Source organism: Mytilus edulis, chromosome 1, assembly GCF_963676685.1.
Source record: "Mytilus edulis chromosome 1, xbMytEdul2.2, whole genome shotgun sequence".
Classification (NCBI taxonomy): domain Eukaryota; kingdom Metazoa; phylum Mollusca; class Bivalvia; order Mytilida; family Mytilidae; genus Mytilus; species Mytilus edulis.
Window position 1 is genome coordinate 49,717,573 of NC_092344.1, and position 16,905 is coordinate 49,734,477.

At 33.2% G+C, this 16,905-nt stretch overlaps 2 protein-coding genes across 2 annotated transcripts; one reads left to right on the forward strand and one right to left on the reverse strand.

The window, feature by feature from the left end:
* The first annotated feature begins 607 nt into the window (after positions 1–607).
* On the forward strand, positions 608–3,113 carry LOC139519618 (uncharacterized). Its single transcript, XM_071311815.1, has 3 exons — positions 608–714; positions 1,075–1,143; positions 2,218–3,113. Exons 1-3 carry the CDS (start codon positions 672–674, stop codon positions 3,036–3,038), a joined length of 933 nt encoding a protein of 310 aa, XP_071167916.1. The 5' UTR covers positions 608–671; the 3' UTR covers positions 3,039–3,113.
* Positions 3,114–9,565: 6,452 nt separating this feature from the next.
* Positions 9,566–12,489, reverse strand: LOC139484506 (zinc finger protein 227-like). Its single transcript, XM_071268241.1, has 2 exons — positions 12,394–12,489; positions 9,566–11,698 (listed from the first exon to the last, which is right to left on the reverse strand). Exon 2 carries the CDS (start codon positions 11,622–11,624, stop codon positions 10,053–10,055), a length of 1,572 nt encoding a protein of 523 aa, XP_071124342.1. The 5' UTR covers positions 11,625–11,698; positions 12,394–12,489; the 3' UTR covers positions 9,566–10,052.
* Positions 12,490–16,905: the final 4,416 nt, after the last annotated feature.

A 16,905-nucleotide genomic window follows, 5' to 3' on the forward strand; every position in this document is an offset into this window, starting at 1 on the left:
AACTTAGAGCCTAACACTGTGATAATAATTCCTTTTCAATTTTAAGATTGACGATAATAATCTTAATGTAATTTGACCATTGATGACGGAGTAAGAAGAGATGATATACAAAATATATGCGAATTGATTTTTTAAAATAATTCAACAGTTTGGTTTTTAATGAGGATGGTTCTCGTCCTTTTTGTAAGCATATGTTCAAGCTTTGTAAAATCAGATACGTCTTTATAATTGTTTTGTTTCCAACAACATTTGAACAAAATGTCAGGCAGTGGTTTTCAAGTTATTTCAATTAAACGAAAAAAAAACCACGTCCAAACCATGAGGTTATACAATGCGTTCGGTTAATTTATAAACAGTACAAGTCTTTGATTACAACTAAATTATTAACATGAATATTTAACCATATTATAAGTAAGTGAGAATGATATTTCGTAATAACTACATGTAGTATGACATAATGACAAATGTGTTTGTTGTAGGGATAAAACCAAATGACCCTGAGCACACTTTCTTTAAATAAGCATAATCCAAAACTACACAAAATATGACAGAGTGACATTTAAAAGTTAAAAACAATAATTAATTCATCATTTGCGGTTCAGTTACACACTTCCTTGTGTGTATGTCAATTAAAAGAAAAATTACCAAAACGGTATAAAAGAACGATTCTGATGCAATATTTATCATATACTTTTCCGACTGCTTTGAACAAAGGTAAGAAATTATTTAAACAAACGTAAATCTTATAAAAATAGCATAGATAAACAAAACATTAATTATGCAACTTTGACAACCATAATCAAGAAATAGTTCTTTGAAGAAAAAGAAAAGCTTAAATAAAGTTTCACATACTAAAAGGTATGAATTATCCAATACTTATTAAAATTTCTGAATGGTAAAACATGGTATTAAAGTGGCAGCAAAGCAAACATAGAAGTTGTAAGAAAGAATCATTCTTCAGTAGCTTAATTAAGAATGGTTTATCAAAAAGTGTGCACAGCAATTGAAAATCAAGAGACACATACACATCTTTATTCCAGTAACATATAATATTAATACTGTGGGTTTTTTCAGAATTTCTAAAGATGATGAGATTCCAGACCTTTTTCTTTTTGATGGCATTGACCACCATGACAGTAGCCGGTAAGTAATTAGTTATCAAAAGTACCAGGATTATAATTTTATACGCCAGACGCGCGTTTCGTCTACATAAGACTCATCAGTGACGCTCAGATCAAAATAGTTAAAAAGCCAAACAAATACAAAGTTAAAGAGCATTGAGGACCCAAAATTCCAAAAAGTTGTGCCAAACACGGCTAAGGTAATCTACTCCTGGGGTAAGAAAATCCTTAGTTTTTCGAATAATTCAAAGTTTTGTAAACAGAAAATTTATAAAAATGACCATGTAATTGATATTCATGTCAACACCGAAGTGTTGACTACTGGGCTGGTGATACCCTCGGGGACGAAACGTCCACCAGCAGTGGCAACTATTCAATTTGCTTTCTTCAAGTTTAACAGAAGTGTTTTGGGTTTTATTATACAAAAATCTAAATGCCTTACTATCAAAAAATTTAAAAAATATAATTTCAATACTTATTATTTTATCATTTGTATATTCTTGAAAAAAATTTAACACAAAGTTTTCTGTTTTGAATTGAATCAGATTTGTCATGTGGAGTCTTTCAATACGGTATGGCCTGGATCCGTACGTTCACTGCAGTTGTTAACGTCCTATGCATTTCATCTATAGCAAATAGCTATCTAATTGGCAAACATATAAGATATCCTTACATTTATAAGAGAGACGAAAGATACCAGAGGGAGAGTCAAACTCATAGGTTGAAAATAAACTGACAACGCCATGGCTAAAAATAAACAGACAAATAATAGTAAAGAAGACACAAAATAGAAAACTAAAGACTAAGCAACGCGAACCCAACCAATAACTAGTGGTGATCTCGGGTGCTCCGAAAGGGTAAGCAGATCCTGCTTCATATATGGCACCTGTCGTGTTGCTTAAGTCATTATAAATTCGGTAACTAGTCTAATTCGGTATGTCACATTCGTGAAAAGGGAAAGGTATTGTAGTTACGACATAAGGAACATATCCGATATCATCTGTGAAACTTACATATACACAAGAGCGAACTTTTATTGTTTTTATATTACTAGAATTCTGAAAGTTATATAAAATGTCAGATCTTCATTTTACAGTTTATGCACCAACTGAAAAACATGCATTAGATAAACATGGAGTTGAAAAGGTTTTACTGGTCGAGAACTCAGTTGGAAGAAACATCAACAGGCGTCGTGGTGGCGAATCTCTTTCTTTACTGGATGTCATTGATGCAAGTAGACGAACAGGATCAAGAGCTGGAGCTGTTGGTACATCTCATGGAATAGGAAATGAATTTCTAACACACGGGTCATCAACCAGTATAGGATTGTCTGGTGGTTCTCTTGGAAGTAGGACCTCTGTATCAAGAGACTCTTTAGCTGGTTTGTCTCGTGCTTTATCTGACGATGACAGTATCAGTAATTGTCATTATGGGTGTGGAGATGACAAGTTGTGTCGTTCAGGACATAAATGTGTACATGATGGTTGTAGCAGTTACTGCGTTGACATTTCTTCTAGAAGTTCATCATCTGGATTGACCAGAGTTTCAAGTAATGATGGTCATATATCATCTGGCAGCAGAATTGGTACATCTGGTCTGGCTAGAAATTTTGATCTCTCTCGCAGTTCTCGTTTGGAATCTATTGGTAGTGGCCGTGGAGTGTCTGGCCATTCAGGTTCTGATATTCTTGACGCAATCAGCTCTAGACGAGTTGGACTAGACACAGTTTCTGTCAGACGTAGTGGATTAGGTCGTATTTCTGGTTCGGGACTCGTTTCGCAGTCTGTGGTAGGAGGAAAAACAGATTGCAAAAATGACTGTTTTAGTGATGGAGATTGTCCAACGAGCAAATACTGTGCATCTGTGAATTGTCACATGATTTGTAGAAGAAGACCGTCTAATGGATACACAGGATAAAAAACCTATCACCGAAATCCAGACTTTGAAATCTTATTTATATCTTTTATACAATAAAATTTTGCAATCAGTTTGTGTTAACTGTGAGAATTTTTCGTATAACATCACAAAATGTCGATAATTCAGGCTTAAAAGCAAGCGTTTTAGTAATGAGAAAATTTTAAAACATACAAATATACACAGAGAAACGAAGAAACGATAATAAAACACATATACAATAATTGACAACACAATATTTTCAGACAAAAATTGTCCGTTGAACCCTCCTTGTCAAACTTACTGCTTATATAACAATGTTTAGAATGCCGATAATATGCCTACGTGGCAGGAATAAAGTACAAACAAACGTAAGAAACACCGGTACAGAGAAATACTTAAATATATTTTATGATAACACATTACAAGTTGTAAACCGCAGATTACCAACGGACAATTTCCACGAATTAACGACAAAAAACAGTTATGAAAGAATGTAGAGCAATAATTGCAATCTTTTTATCTCCCAGTTGATTCGACATAACAGGGCCTGCAGCATCCCATCGGGATTCCTTTGCTAGATATTTGCTGCTTACATAATCTACTTAAAAGCTTATAAACAAAGAGTTTCCATTGGTGAAATCGCAGTTATCCCTTTGATAATTTAACGGACGTACCACGATTTGGTTACTTGTAATGTAATTCCAATTCACAGACTACGGCGGATAATTTTAATTGCTTTAACCATAATCTCATACACTTTCTCCAGATTTTGACGTATCAAACTTTTTATAACTTAGAAGAGTTTTTTAAGAAACAAATATCCAGCAACATTTTCTTAACAATTCTAAAGACAAATCATTATCGTGTTTCAAAATCAACTAAGGCTTTTCTAAACAAAGATAACTTAATATTGGCCAAATTTGAAGCCACTTTTTTTTAATTTCATTGTTCAATGTCCTTAAATTTGTTATTGATTTGCTCTCCGTGACACCAGTGAATCTATTACAGACAAAAGCAAGTTTTGTGTATACAATTAAATTACAAACGTAAAGTGAATAGAATTTCAAAGCAGAAGTTTTTTTAAATAGTTATAAGAAAAAAATCCCATAGTCTATAAGAAAAATAAAAGACATCAGTTTTTCCTTCAAATAATACAAGTCTCCGGCTTCTACCAAATATGTTAATATCAAACTTTACAAATCGGTCACAACAACATTTCGTAATACATGCATATATTATGATGTCGTTTAATGTTTGTCTGTTGTAGGAGGAAACAGCATGTGTTATTGATCCCTTGTACTTTTCTTAAGATATGCATAATCTGTAATTTTGAAGTAAACAAACATCGTGGCATTTAACATTTTCAACTATAACTAACGAATTCGTCAATTGCGGTTCAGTTAAAATTTCTTTGTGTGTATGTCAGTTATAAACAAAATAATTGAAAAAGGGTATAAAAGAACGAGTCTGAAGAACAAAACATTATTCATAAGTATTAGTTTCAATTGCTTCAAACAAAAGTAAGAAATGTAGTTATATAATATACATAATATAAGGGAGCTACCATTTGATTTTTAAAGGGGGGGGGGGGGGGGGCTAGGATGAAATTTGAAAAAAATAGGCAGGACAGGAGTTTTGAGTAAAAAAAAAAGGCAGGATGAGACACTTGCAAACAAAAAGTCAGGACGACAATTTAGGTAAAAAAAAGTCAGGATAAACTAAAAAAAAAAGGCAGGACCGAACAGATTGAAAAATAAAAAGGCAGGACAGAGATTACAGCTCCCCCCCCCCACATAAAAATCAAATGGTAGCTCCCTAAGCCATTAAAGAATTTGAGAAAGGATCAATAAAAAAAATAGGGTACAAATGACTCAACACTCTTTAAAAAATGTCTTTATATTTAAAAATGATATTACAGTTAAAGAACATTTAAGAACCAGTTACGGCTGGTAAAAAAGAAACATTATAAAACGATGTTATAAAGTTATCAAAGGTACAAGGCTTATACATGGCATTTAGTACACCACAAGCGTGTTTCGTCTACATAAGACTCATCAGTGACGAGCAGATCAAAATAGTTAGAGAGCTAAACAAGTACAAAGATGAAGTACATTGATGACCCAGTATAGAATTTTATATTAAAACTTGTGCATTGAGCAACTAAACTTTATTAATTCAAATAATGTAAAGGTGAGAGACACACATAATAGTTATCAAAAGTACCAGGATTATAATCTAGTACGCCAGCACCGCGTTTCGTCCACATAAGACTCATCAGTGACGCTCATATCAAAATATTTATAAAGACAAACAAGTACCAATAACTGTATGTTCAAATAAAATAACTACTTCGAAATATAATGCATTACCATAACATTCTTTTGTTTTGTTCTAATATATATATGTAAGTGAAAACCTAACTGACATAATTGTTTGAAATATTGAAGATACTAATGAGTATATGCATTGCTTAAAGACCATTCATGCCATTGGAATACTATGTTTTATTGATAAAAAAAAATATGAAATTTCAAATCATGTAAAAAATGCTATTTTCCTTCAATGCCCTGTTCGTTATTTGTTAATTCTTGTATTAACTTCTATCATATCTTTCTGATGTCTTATTGCCATACAATCTCTCTGAAATATGATTTTTGTATAATTATTTCTTGATTAATTTATTTCATACCTTGGGCGGATTAGGCAAATCTTTTTGAATTTAAAACATATTTACCCCATCACAGAATAAAAGTGTATTGCAGAAATGCGCATTTGGAGTAGTAGTGGGTCCGTTTATGTTACTATTAATGAGTTTATCGTTTATTATATATATTTGCAGATACCCCTATAAAGTTTCAAAATTTATCTACTTTCGTTATTTATTATTTATTTCTTTAATAATGTTTTTTGTGAATAGAATCCTTACATAAAATATAAATTGTACACAACTTGAAGCCCGGAAACTAGCGCAATAAAACCTAACCTTTAGCATCGATTGAAGAAATTCTGTCATTTCGTTATATACAATAACCAATAATATTCGCATCAATGATTGTGTCCTATATGTAACTGTCTTGTAGGTCTATAACAAAAACAAGCTATGTGTTGATGCTCACTATTAGTGCGAGTCCTGTGCCGATCCCAGTTTGATATGATTTTGTAAAACATATTTTTTTTGATGTGTATGTTAGAATTGTTAGAGATGATGATACGCCAGTCATTTTTCTTTTCGTTGGCATTGGTCACAGTGACACTAGCCGGTAAGAGAAATATTCGATGATTTCTCTAGATTTAAAAGCTATTTTTTATAATGTGTTTTCGTTGTTGAGATAAAAAAAAAAACACCTTTTCAAAATCTTAACAAACGGTATAATGTCATTTCATACGAAGGTATCTTACCAACAACTTCATATTTTGGTAGAAGGAAAAATTTGAAAGAATGGTTTGCTGGTTCATATATTTTTTTGCAATGTTGAATCCTTTATAGCTTGCAAAACGGTATGAGTTTTATACAGTGCTAAATCCATACGGTCCCTGTTATATAATAGATAATTGTCTTATTTGCAAATATACCATAACTCATTAAATCAGTTTATAGATTAAGGATAATGTATATTTGAGAAGATAAAATGTCAGATATATTTTTTTACAGTCTATGCACCCACAGAAAAACATGCATTTGGAGTGGAGAAGGTTTTACTGGTCGAAAGCAAAGTTGAAAGAAACATAAACAGGCGTCGTGGTGGTGGATCCGTTTCTGTACTTGATGTTATTGATGCACAGACGAGCAGGATCAAGAGGAGTTTGGAACATCTCATGGAATAGACAGTGAATTTATTACACACGGGTCATCTTCCGGTAGAGGACTGTCTGGGGTTACTGTTGGAGGCAGGACCTCTATATCAGGAACTATTAGAGGCCTTTCAGCTGTTTTGTCTCGTGCTTTATCTGACGATGACAGTAGCAGTAACTGTCATTATGGGTGTGGAGGCGACAGATTATGTAGTTCAGGACATAAATGTTGACCTGAGGGTGGTAGCAGTTACTGCGTCGACATTTCATCTGGAAATATAATTGGTGCATCTAGATTGGCAGACTCTATTAGAAGGGTAAACACGGGGTCAGAAATGATTAGAAGGTCATTATCTGGCTTGACCAGAGTTTAAAGTAATGATGGTCATTTATCATCTGGCAGCAGAATCGGTACATCTGACTTGGCTAGAAATGTTGATCTCTCTCGCAGTTCTTATTTGGAAACTATAGGCAGTGGCTGTGGAGTTTCTGGTCATTCAGGTTCTGATATTCTTGACGCAATCAGCTCTGGACCAGTTGAAATAGATACAGTTTCTTTCAGACGTAGTGGATCAGGTCGTACTTCTGGTTCAAGACTCGTTTCTCATTCAGTATTAGGAGGAAAAACTGATTGTAAAAAAAGACTGTTTTAGTGATGGAGATTGTCCAACGAATAAATACTGTGTTTTTGTTAATTGTCACATGATTTGCAGAAGAAGACCGTCTAATGGATATACAGGATAATAGCCTATCATCGAAATCCAGACTTTGAAATCGTATTTAAATTTTTTATACAATGAAATTTTGCAATCAGTTTGTGTTAACAGTGAGATTTTTTCGCATTACATCGTAAAATGGCGATAATTCAGGCTGAAAAACAAACTATACAAAAAAGAAATACAACATACAGACATATTCCCGTTTGAATGGTTTCACAATAGTAATTTTTGGGCCCTTTATACTTGTTGTTTGGTGTGAGCCAAGGCTCCGTGTTGAAGGCCGTCCATTGACCTATAATGTTTTACTTTTATAAATTGTTATTTGGATGGAGAGTTGTCTCAGTGGCACTCATACGACATCTTCCTGTATATAAGAACGGAGATACGAAGAAACGGTAATATATATGCTTATATCACGACGTTTCTGTCTTAAATTGAAGTGGCCGCAACCGTGTTCATTCTTAATATTTTAATGTAAGTTGTGTTTGATGATAATGCATAACATCTATAAAGGTTATACACGGTTGCTGCCATTTTTATTTTTGACAAAACCATCTGAAAAAGATCTAGAGCCATATTATGACTTATTTGACAGATTTGTCATTTAAGCTTGAATTTGATCGTATAAAATAACTACATCAGTTTAAATCTTACAATTAAACATGTTAAACTAATTCAATCGACTGAAGTATACATTACCTTTCATCAGACGAACCTGTAGTTTGAAGCCAACATTGGCCCTTACCGGACCTACTCCTTTGTAAACAAAATAAGGTATGCGTTTCGTTTACAAAGACTCATGTTACCATCAGACATTCCGACAAAATGAATTCAGAGTGGTCAAACTAATTAGTATTATAATACGAGCACTCAGTACAGTATTATGTACAGGAAAACATTAATATAATTGGACCTTTTTTTATTTGTGTGGCCATACACACTTTCAATTGTAATCATTATGACATAGGTCTAGTACACACGGAATGAGTATGATATTTTGATATACCACTACTTAGGTTTCAAAGCTATAATACTATAGATTAAGCATGTGTCTCCTAGTAGAAAACAAATATTTCAGCGTTTTTCATTCAAACCATGATTTCTTTGATAGAGAACATTTGTGAACAAGGATGTTACTAAAGCTCACTACATGGAAAAATTTCTTTTAACTTTGGTAATCACTCAAATAAGATTGAATTAATAAAAATCATCCAGAAGATCGCAGATGAACCCGCAAACTTTCATCTTCAAAAGACAGAATGGCGCTCTTTTTAAAACTAGAATAAATGGATTTCGAAATTTGCTGTAAAACACGACGTCTATACTTTTATGCTAAGCAGGATATGCTTACACTTTCTTTCACTTTTGAGGACATCCGAAAATTAGCTTGGTGATAGTGTATACCTTTCTTGTTTGTAAGTGTTATTTTTTTTTTTATTAAACATTGTTTGTTTTGAATTATTTCAATGACTGCCTGGACTAATCTGTATTAATTCTACTGGTCATATATTGTGTTTAAACGTTTGATTGGATGTAGATTTATACAAAAAAGGTCCTTCCTGTCAAAATTGTCATTCATACCTTGGTTACATCATGACAATTTCAACAGTGAGTAAGTGCAAAATTGTAAAGTCTTCTTTTTGAAAATAAAATATTGCATTCAGTTTTTGTTATTGTATAGATTTTCTGTTATTTCTTCAAAAATATTGATAAATAGTTATCAAAGGTACCAGGATCCGATTATAATTTAATACGCCAGACTCGCGTTTTGTCTATATAAGACTCATCAGTGACGCTCAGATCAAAATAGTTGTAAAGCCAAACAAGTACAATCCTTCGTCATTCGTCAGATCAAACTAATCAGAAAAATATAACAACATACACACATAAGTACAGATATAAATAAAGATAACAAAAGCATACAGCAATTAAATAAAATGTGCCGTGATTTGTTTTAAATTACAGTAACTCGTAACAAACAAACAAAAACATAACATAAACAAATAAAAACTTTTTTCTCCAAAGCAAAAACAATTATTCCTTGTTCTACATTCACTTGAATTCTAAAATAACTATAAAATTTCTTCAGATTTTTTTTATGCTGGATACGTGCTGATAGCTGGACAAACGGAAAACCTACGATTTTCTTTACAAAAACAGAATACGTGAAAGATATAAGCATAAACATATTTGATTATAAAATGAGGTATACATGAAACCTGAAAATTTTAAAATGTAGAAATACAACACATTTGCTATATCTCACTAGTATGAGTTTTCATGTGTTTATCATATAGTTTTTTGTGTTACTAAACTGTTTACCACATACATCATATGTGCGAGGTTTTTATAAACTACGAGTTCTCATGTGTCTGGTGTCCCTAAACTGTAAACCACATATATCACGGGTACGGGTGCGAGGTTCTCACCAGTATGAGTTATCATGTGTCTATCATAGAGTCTTGTGTCACTAAACTGTTATCCACAAACAAGGCATGCGCGATGTTTTCATCAGTATGAGTCCTCATATGTCTATCATAGTGTCTGGTGTCTCTAAACTGTCTACCACATGCATAGCATTGGTAAGATATTCACCTGCATGAGTAAGTTTCATGTGTAAAAGACAGGTACTTTTGAGGCTAAACTCTTTCCCGCAAACATTACATGTGTAATTTAAAAGTTTATCATTTGTTACAGTATTATGAGTACAACTTTGAGTTTTCATGTGTATACGGACCGTGCTCTTGTCCCTAAACCCTTTTCCACATACATCACATGTGTAAGGTTTTTCATCTGTATGAGTTATCATGTGTATATGAAGGGATCTGATGCTCCTAAAACCTTTGCCACATACATCACATTTGTAAGGTTTTTCACCTGTATGTATTCTAATGTGTGTGATTAAATCCTGATTTGACTTAAATCCTTTACCACATACATCACAAATGTAAGGTTTGCGTTGCTCACCAGTATGAGTTCTCATGTGTCTAAGACAAGAACTGTTCTTGCCAAACTCCTTACCACACACATCGCATTTGTAAGGTTTATCTCCAGTATGAGTTCTCATGTGTCTAAAATAAGAACTGTTGTTGCCAAACTCTTTACCACACACATCGCATTTGTAAAGTTTATCACAATTATTAATATTCGTGTGTGTATCAATGTTACATTTGTCGCTTAATCCTTTATCACCTGCTTCTCTGGTATTCGGTTTTTCATCAGTATGAGTTTTCATGTGTTTATTATGGGAAGTGATGTCACTAAACCCTATTTCACATACATCACATTTGTAAAATTCGTCACCAGTATGAGTTCGCATGTGTTTGTGGAAATTACTGTTGTTGTCAAACTCTCTACCACATATATCACATGTGTAACGTTTATTATATTTATAACCAGTATGAATTGTCATGTGTTTATTGCAGCCACTTTTTCTACCGAAATTTTTACCACAGACATCACATGTGTAAGGTTTTTCACCGGTATGCATTCTTGTGTGTGCCGTTAAGGAACTGCAGACATTGAACCCTTTACCACATACATCACATATGTAAGGTTTTACACTAGTATGAGTTCTGTTATGTTTCTTATATGATTTATAGTAACCAAATCCTTTACCACATAAATCACATGTGTAAGGTTTTTCACGCTTATCACCTGTGTGAATTCGCATGTGTCTGAGCAAGTTACTTTTGTGACCAAACCCTTGGCCACATAAATTACATGTGTAACGTTTTTCATCAGTATGACTTTTTTTATGTTTCGTACAGTTTCTGGAGTTAGTAAACCCTTGACCACATACACCACACGTGTAACGCTTTTTACCAGTATGAGTTCGTGTGTGTTTTTTTAAGGTTTTATCGAACCTAAAACTTTTACCACACACATCACATTTATAAGGTTTATCCTGTTTATCAACACTATGAATAATCATGTGTTGAAGGAAGCCTTTTTTGTCACTAAATCCTTTAACACACACATCACATGTGTAAGGTTTATCAGCAGTATGAGTTCTTGTGTGTATCGTATGAGATCTGAAGTTACTGAAAACTATACCACAGACATCACATGTGTAAGTTTTTTCACCCGTATCCATTCTGAAGAGTGATTTTTTTTTAAATTGGCGTGTACGTCTTACAGTCTGGTCATGTATCACATAAATGTAGATATCTGAAAACATTAAAAAATATCATTTTAATTGCAGACAATTAAACAAATAAACAGAATACACGTGTTTACAAATTTATACTGCAACTGCCTGCGTTTATTTCCTGTAAATATAGTAACATAGCTATATTTTGTATAATGTCAATTTCATTATGGAATACTTTCTTCACAATCAGGGGTTCATTAATGGATGAGAACAAGTTTGACATTAATGTTACGATTTTAACAGCTGCCAATGTATTAATTTAAGTTGCAGTATAAAAACATTATTAGGTAAATGTCATACAAGTATGAACTTGTTTGTACTCGGCGCAAAACTGGGGAAGGGCATGATAGAACCTCGCCCTTCCACAATTTCTCAGCCTCATACAACAAAGTTTATATTGTCCTGACATTTACCTAATATTGTATATATACATATACATATATGCAAACATATTAAAACATAGATAAGACTAGTAGTGATGGGGTCAGTGATGCCGATGTCGCTGATCTGTTTTATCGACAATTTGTATGTATTTTTACTTTTATTGTACCGCCCTTGCGTTCCATACATTTTTATATAAATAGACACGACATTATCCCAGGTAACACGCATATTTATTTTAAAAGTATTCTTGCTTTAATTATAGCCTAGGTGTCTATATTGACACCGATATAAATAAAATAATATCTTTAAAGTAACATTATTGACTTACTAATTTACTTGTTGCATGTAGAGATTAATATAATAAGCAATTTTTCGAACGAGTTCACAACTTTTCCTACTAATGGTATCAAAGGCCGATAACCACAAATTGTTTACCTATGGAACGTCTAAGAAATAAAACAGGTAACAGTTAATTCTTTGCAGTGTCGGATTTCACTCAAAGTAAATATAATTTATATGTTATAAAAAATGTGGACAATTTCTTGCAAAAATGATAAGTTTTCCTTTCAAAGCGAGGCATTTACGCACTAAATATGTCGTTGGCAGATTATCATCATGATCATCATGATGCAATGTGGATTATTTTTATAATTGGTAAATAAGTTCCAGCAAATTTCGAATTTGTTGGCAATTGCACGAAGAAAATTCGAGACGATGGTTTACACCTACTTCATTATTGTGTTCATTTGTGTCTTACACTTTCGTCACAAAGTTTAATTTCCTTTTTATCATAGTAAAAAAAAAAAAATCATTTATACTGAGACTACTATAACAATTTAGTAGTCTCTGATTTGTACATTTTAGGGAGCTACCATTTGATTTTTATGGGGAGGGGGGAGAGAGGGGGGGGGGGGCGTGGGGGCTAGGATGAAATTTGAAAAAAAATAGGCAGGACAGGAGTTTTGAGTAAAAAAAAAGGCAGGATGAGACAATTGCCCAAAAAAAAAAGTCAGGACGACAATTTAGGTAAAAAAAAGTCAGGATAAACTAAAAAAAAGCAGGACCAAACAGAGTGAAAAATAAAAATGCAGGACAGATATTACAGCTAAAAAAAATGCAGGACAAAATTTTTCATCCTAGCCCCCCCATAAAAATCAAATGGTAGCTCCCTTAGTTCAGTTTGGTATACATAATTTTTAAGGCCTTTCGTTTCCATTGTATCGTGTTGTGTTAATATTTTATGTATCATACACAAGAATGAAAGACATTTTTTATGCCCCACCTACGATAGTAGAGGGGCATTATGTTTTCTGGTCTGTGCGTCCGTCCGTTCGTCCGTCCGTTCGTTCGTTCGTCCGTCTGTCCCGCTTCAGGTTAAAGTTTTTGGTCAAGGTAGTTTTTGATGAAGTTGAAGTCCAATCGACTTCAAACTTAGTATACATGTTCCCTATGATATGATCTTTTTAATTTTAATGCCAAATTAGAGGGTTTACCCCAATTTCACGGTCCACTGAACATAGAAAATGATAGTGCGAGTGGGGCATTCGTGTACTGGCCCCAGGGGACACATTCTTGTTTTTACATTAATCAGTACACGTGCTATGTCATTGATGCATCTTATTAATAGTTATCATTGATGCAAACGTGAAACAATTATATATATCATTATACCATTTTAGAATTTTTAATATATGATCTTTTTTACCTTAAATGTGATAAAAAAAAATCCATAGCAAGTGAACTGTTAGAAAGATTTCCAAATATGATTCTTCAATAAAAAAAAATAGATCAGCGTTTACTGTTGTCAATGGCCATTTGAAAGTAACATTCAAATTTTTTTTATTTTTCCCCAATATTTCTTTTGTAGTTATGGTACCTTTGACTATGGGTCGATGCTTTAAAAAAATCATAAAAAATCCATTTTTCGTCGCAGTTATTTTAACCATAGCAGATAAGATTGAGATGGAAAAATGATGAAACAATCTAATTATCAAGAAAAAATATTTTTATGCCCCACCTACGATGGTAGAGGGCCATCATGTTTTCTGGTCTGTGCCTCCGTTCGTCCGTCCGTTCGTTCTTTCGTTCGTTCGTCCCGCTTCAGGTTAAAGTTTTTGGTCGAGGTAGTTTTTGATGAAGTTGAAGTCCAATCAATTTGAAACTTAGTACACATGTTCCCTATGATATGATCTTTCTAATTTTAATGCCAAATTAAAGTATTGAACCCAATTTCATGGTCCAGTAGTGGCGGATCCAGCCATTTAAAAAAGGGGGAGGGGGGGGGGGTCCCAACCCAGAGTAAAAGGGGGGGGGGGGGTTCCAACTATATGCTCCCATTCAAATACATTGATCGGCCAAAAAAAAGGGGGGTTCCAACCCCCGGAACCCCCCCCCCCCCCCCTTTTGGATCCGCCACTGTCCAGTGAACATGTAAAATGATAGTGCGAGTGGGGCATCCGTGTACTATAAGCACTTTCTTGTTTATCAATGTTTTCAGTTGTCAACTGCATTTGAAATGCAAACTCCAAACCTCCGTTCGACAGATGTTGCACGGACAGTTTACACATGGGTCGACATGATAAAAAGGTTGACTTTATAATAATTTAAGCCTTGGCCACTTTCATTATTTGGAAATAAAAAGTGGTAATTGTTATTGAATGTTCTATCGAATTTTAAAAAACAGAAAAATGTATCAAAATGACGTATTTTGTTTATGAATATGATATACCGTGGCCATGATATATTTCGATAAAAAAAAAATGAACAATAGAATATATACATTCAAAACCGATGTTATATCAATTTACCAAAATTATGAAGACTTAATTTAAATAGACATAAAAGATATCATGTGTCATAATAAAATTATATCTCGGTGAGCAATTTAAAATTATCAGAATTTTTATAAAAATTTCTTAAACAGCATAGGTTATCTCGGTTTGAAGTGTCCAATATTCTTTAAAATGTCACAGTTTTGATCAGAGTTGCATTTATATAACGTACGATTAGTCATTAAAGTTCAAATAGCAGTGAAATACTGAACTATGATCCCTTAATACATAAACCAAGTGGTCACTGCCCTTCCCTTTTTATTTGCTATTTTACTCCGAAATTGATCGTGTCGTAGATTTATCTATAAGTCAAATATACCTACATATATATATACTATCGATGACAACAATAGAACAGTATGCAGAAAGTCTATAAGTATACTGTATGCATGGTACATTTTTTGTAGATAGTGTTACATTTTGATAGAGGCGGATTGAGGGCGAGGGTCAAGCGGGCCGAGTTCTCTTATGGAGTTGTGAACATAATGATATGTAATCAATACATTGACTTTTTTTTTTAAAGTATCACTCTTAACGATGGTTTGCATGGGGCCCTTTTCAAAATCCTGTATCCGTACCAGATTTATTTATATAATCAACAAGTGTCACAAGCAGGCGTAACGAGATTAATTTTCCTATTCGCAGAAACACGTTTCCCATTTAGGACCCTGCTGTAGATCAAGCAACTGAGCCATTATTTTATATTGTAAAAATCGTTTCGTTTTCTGTCTTTTTTATTCATTTCGTTTCATCATATTTTGATTTGGCAAATTTTGTTCCGTTTATTCATTTAGTATCGTTTCGTTCCATTCCTGTTTTTTTTCCCCATTTGTTTCACACTTAATTAGGACCAACACAATTATTCGAAAGAGAGTCTGGATTTAGTTTAAGGAATAGAGAATAAGTAGCAGAATGTGCAGAATAAACATGATAAATATAAAACAATGAATTATAGACATGATAGTAGAGAAATATATGCAAAAAAAGTAAACAATTGTAAAATATAGAATAACTTTGGCAAAATAAATAACGAATAGACCGAGCGTAATGCAGTATGGACAGTTATGTACAATATGAATAAAGAATTGAATGCTTCTTTTTGTAAATAATTATTAGGGGGTAAAAAGTTAATTCACAAAAATACTTAACTCCGGGGGAGAAATCAGAAGGGAAAGTCCGTCTAGAATCAAACGGCAAAATCAAATTAAGCTTAACACATCAAACGAACGGATAACAACTGTCTTATTTCTGACATGGTACAGACATTATTTTATGTAGGATAAAGTGGATTTAAAACCTGGTTTTATAGCTAGCTAAACCGCTCACTTGTATGACAGTCGCATTAAAGTACATTGTATGAATGTGCGCACGATCAACGCTTTTACGACCCAATAAAATTACTAAACAAAGTATTTGATAAATTACATTTTTTGCTAGAATCATGACAACACGGTTTCTTTCAAGTCTTTTCTTTTATTTATCTGTGCCCTTTATTGTGGAAGCTCGTGTCATCATTGATGTTACTTTGTCATACTCAAAAGAAATTTAAATTCAGAATGACACGATATTGCTGTTAGCCAATCAGAATATTGTATTTTAATGAAACATACGTGTAATGTAACTATTAGAATAGAGAAAAATGGACACAATATATGAAGAATAGGGAATAGTGGACAGAATAAATAATTTGAAGTATTATAGAGAAACGATCCAAAGGGCATACACATTACAGAAAAAAGAGAACATCGTGAATTGAGTAAATAGATTCTTAATAATATAAGACTTCCAAACTTGAAAATTGAGACTGTAGAAACACTTTTGTCGCAGGTTAAGGGAACAACCATTTACCTACTAAAAGGGGGTATTGTTTTTCCTTTTACAAATATGTTCTGATGAAGACAAAAATATCTTGGTCAAGCAGGTGACATAAAAAAATCTTCTGGATCTAAATCATTCCCACACCTTATAGTGTTACATTTTAACTTTTGAAAGACAAAAACAAATACCGC

Coding starts and splice junctions, on each gene's coding strand:
- LOC139519618 (XM_071311815.1), top strand. CDS start 672: ATGCAATATTTATCATATACTTTTCCGACTGCTTTGAACAAAG. Junction 715..1,074: donor TCCGACTGCTTTGAACAAAG/GTAAGAAATTAT, acceptor GGGTTTTTTCAG/AATTTCTAAAGATGATGAGA. Junction 1,144..2,217: donor GACCACCATGACAGTAGCCG/GTAAGTAATTAG, acceptor TTCATTTTACAG/TTTATGCACCAACTGAAAAA.
- LOC139484506 (XM_071268241.1), bottom strand. CDS start 11,624: ATGGATACGGGTGAAAAAACTTACACATGTGATGTCTGTGGTATAGTT.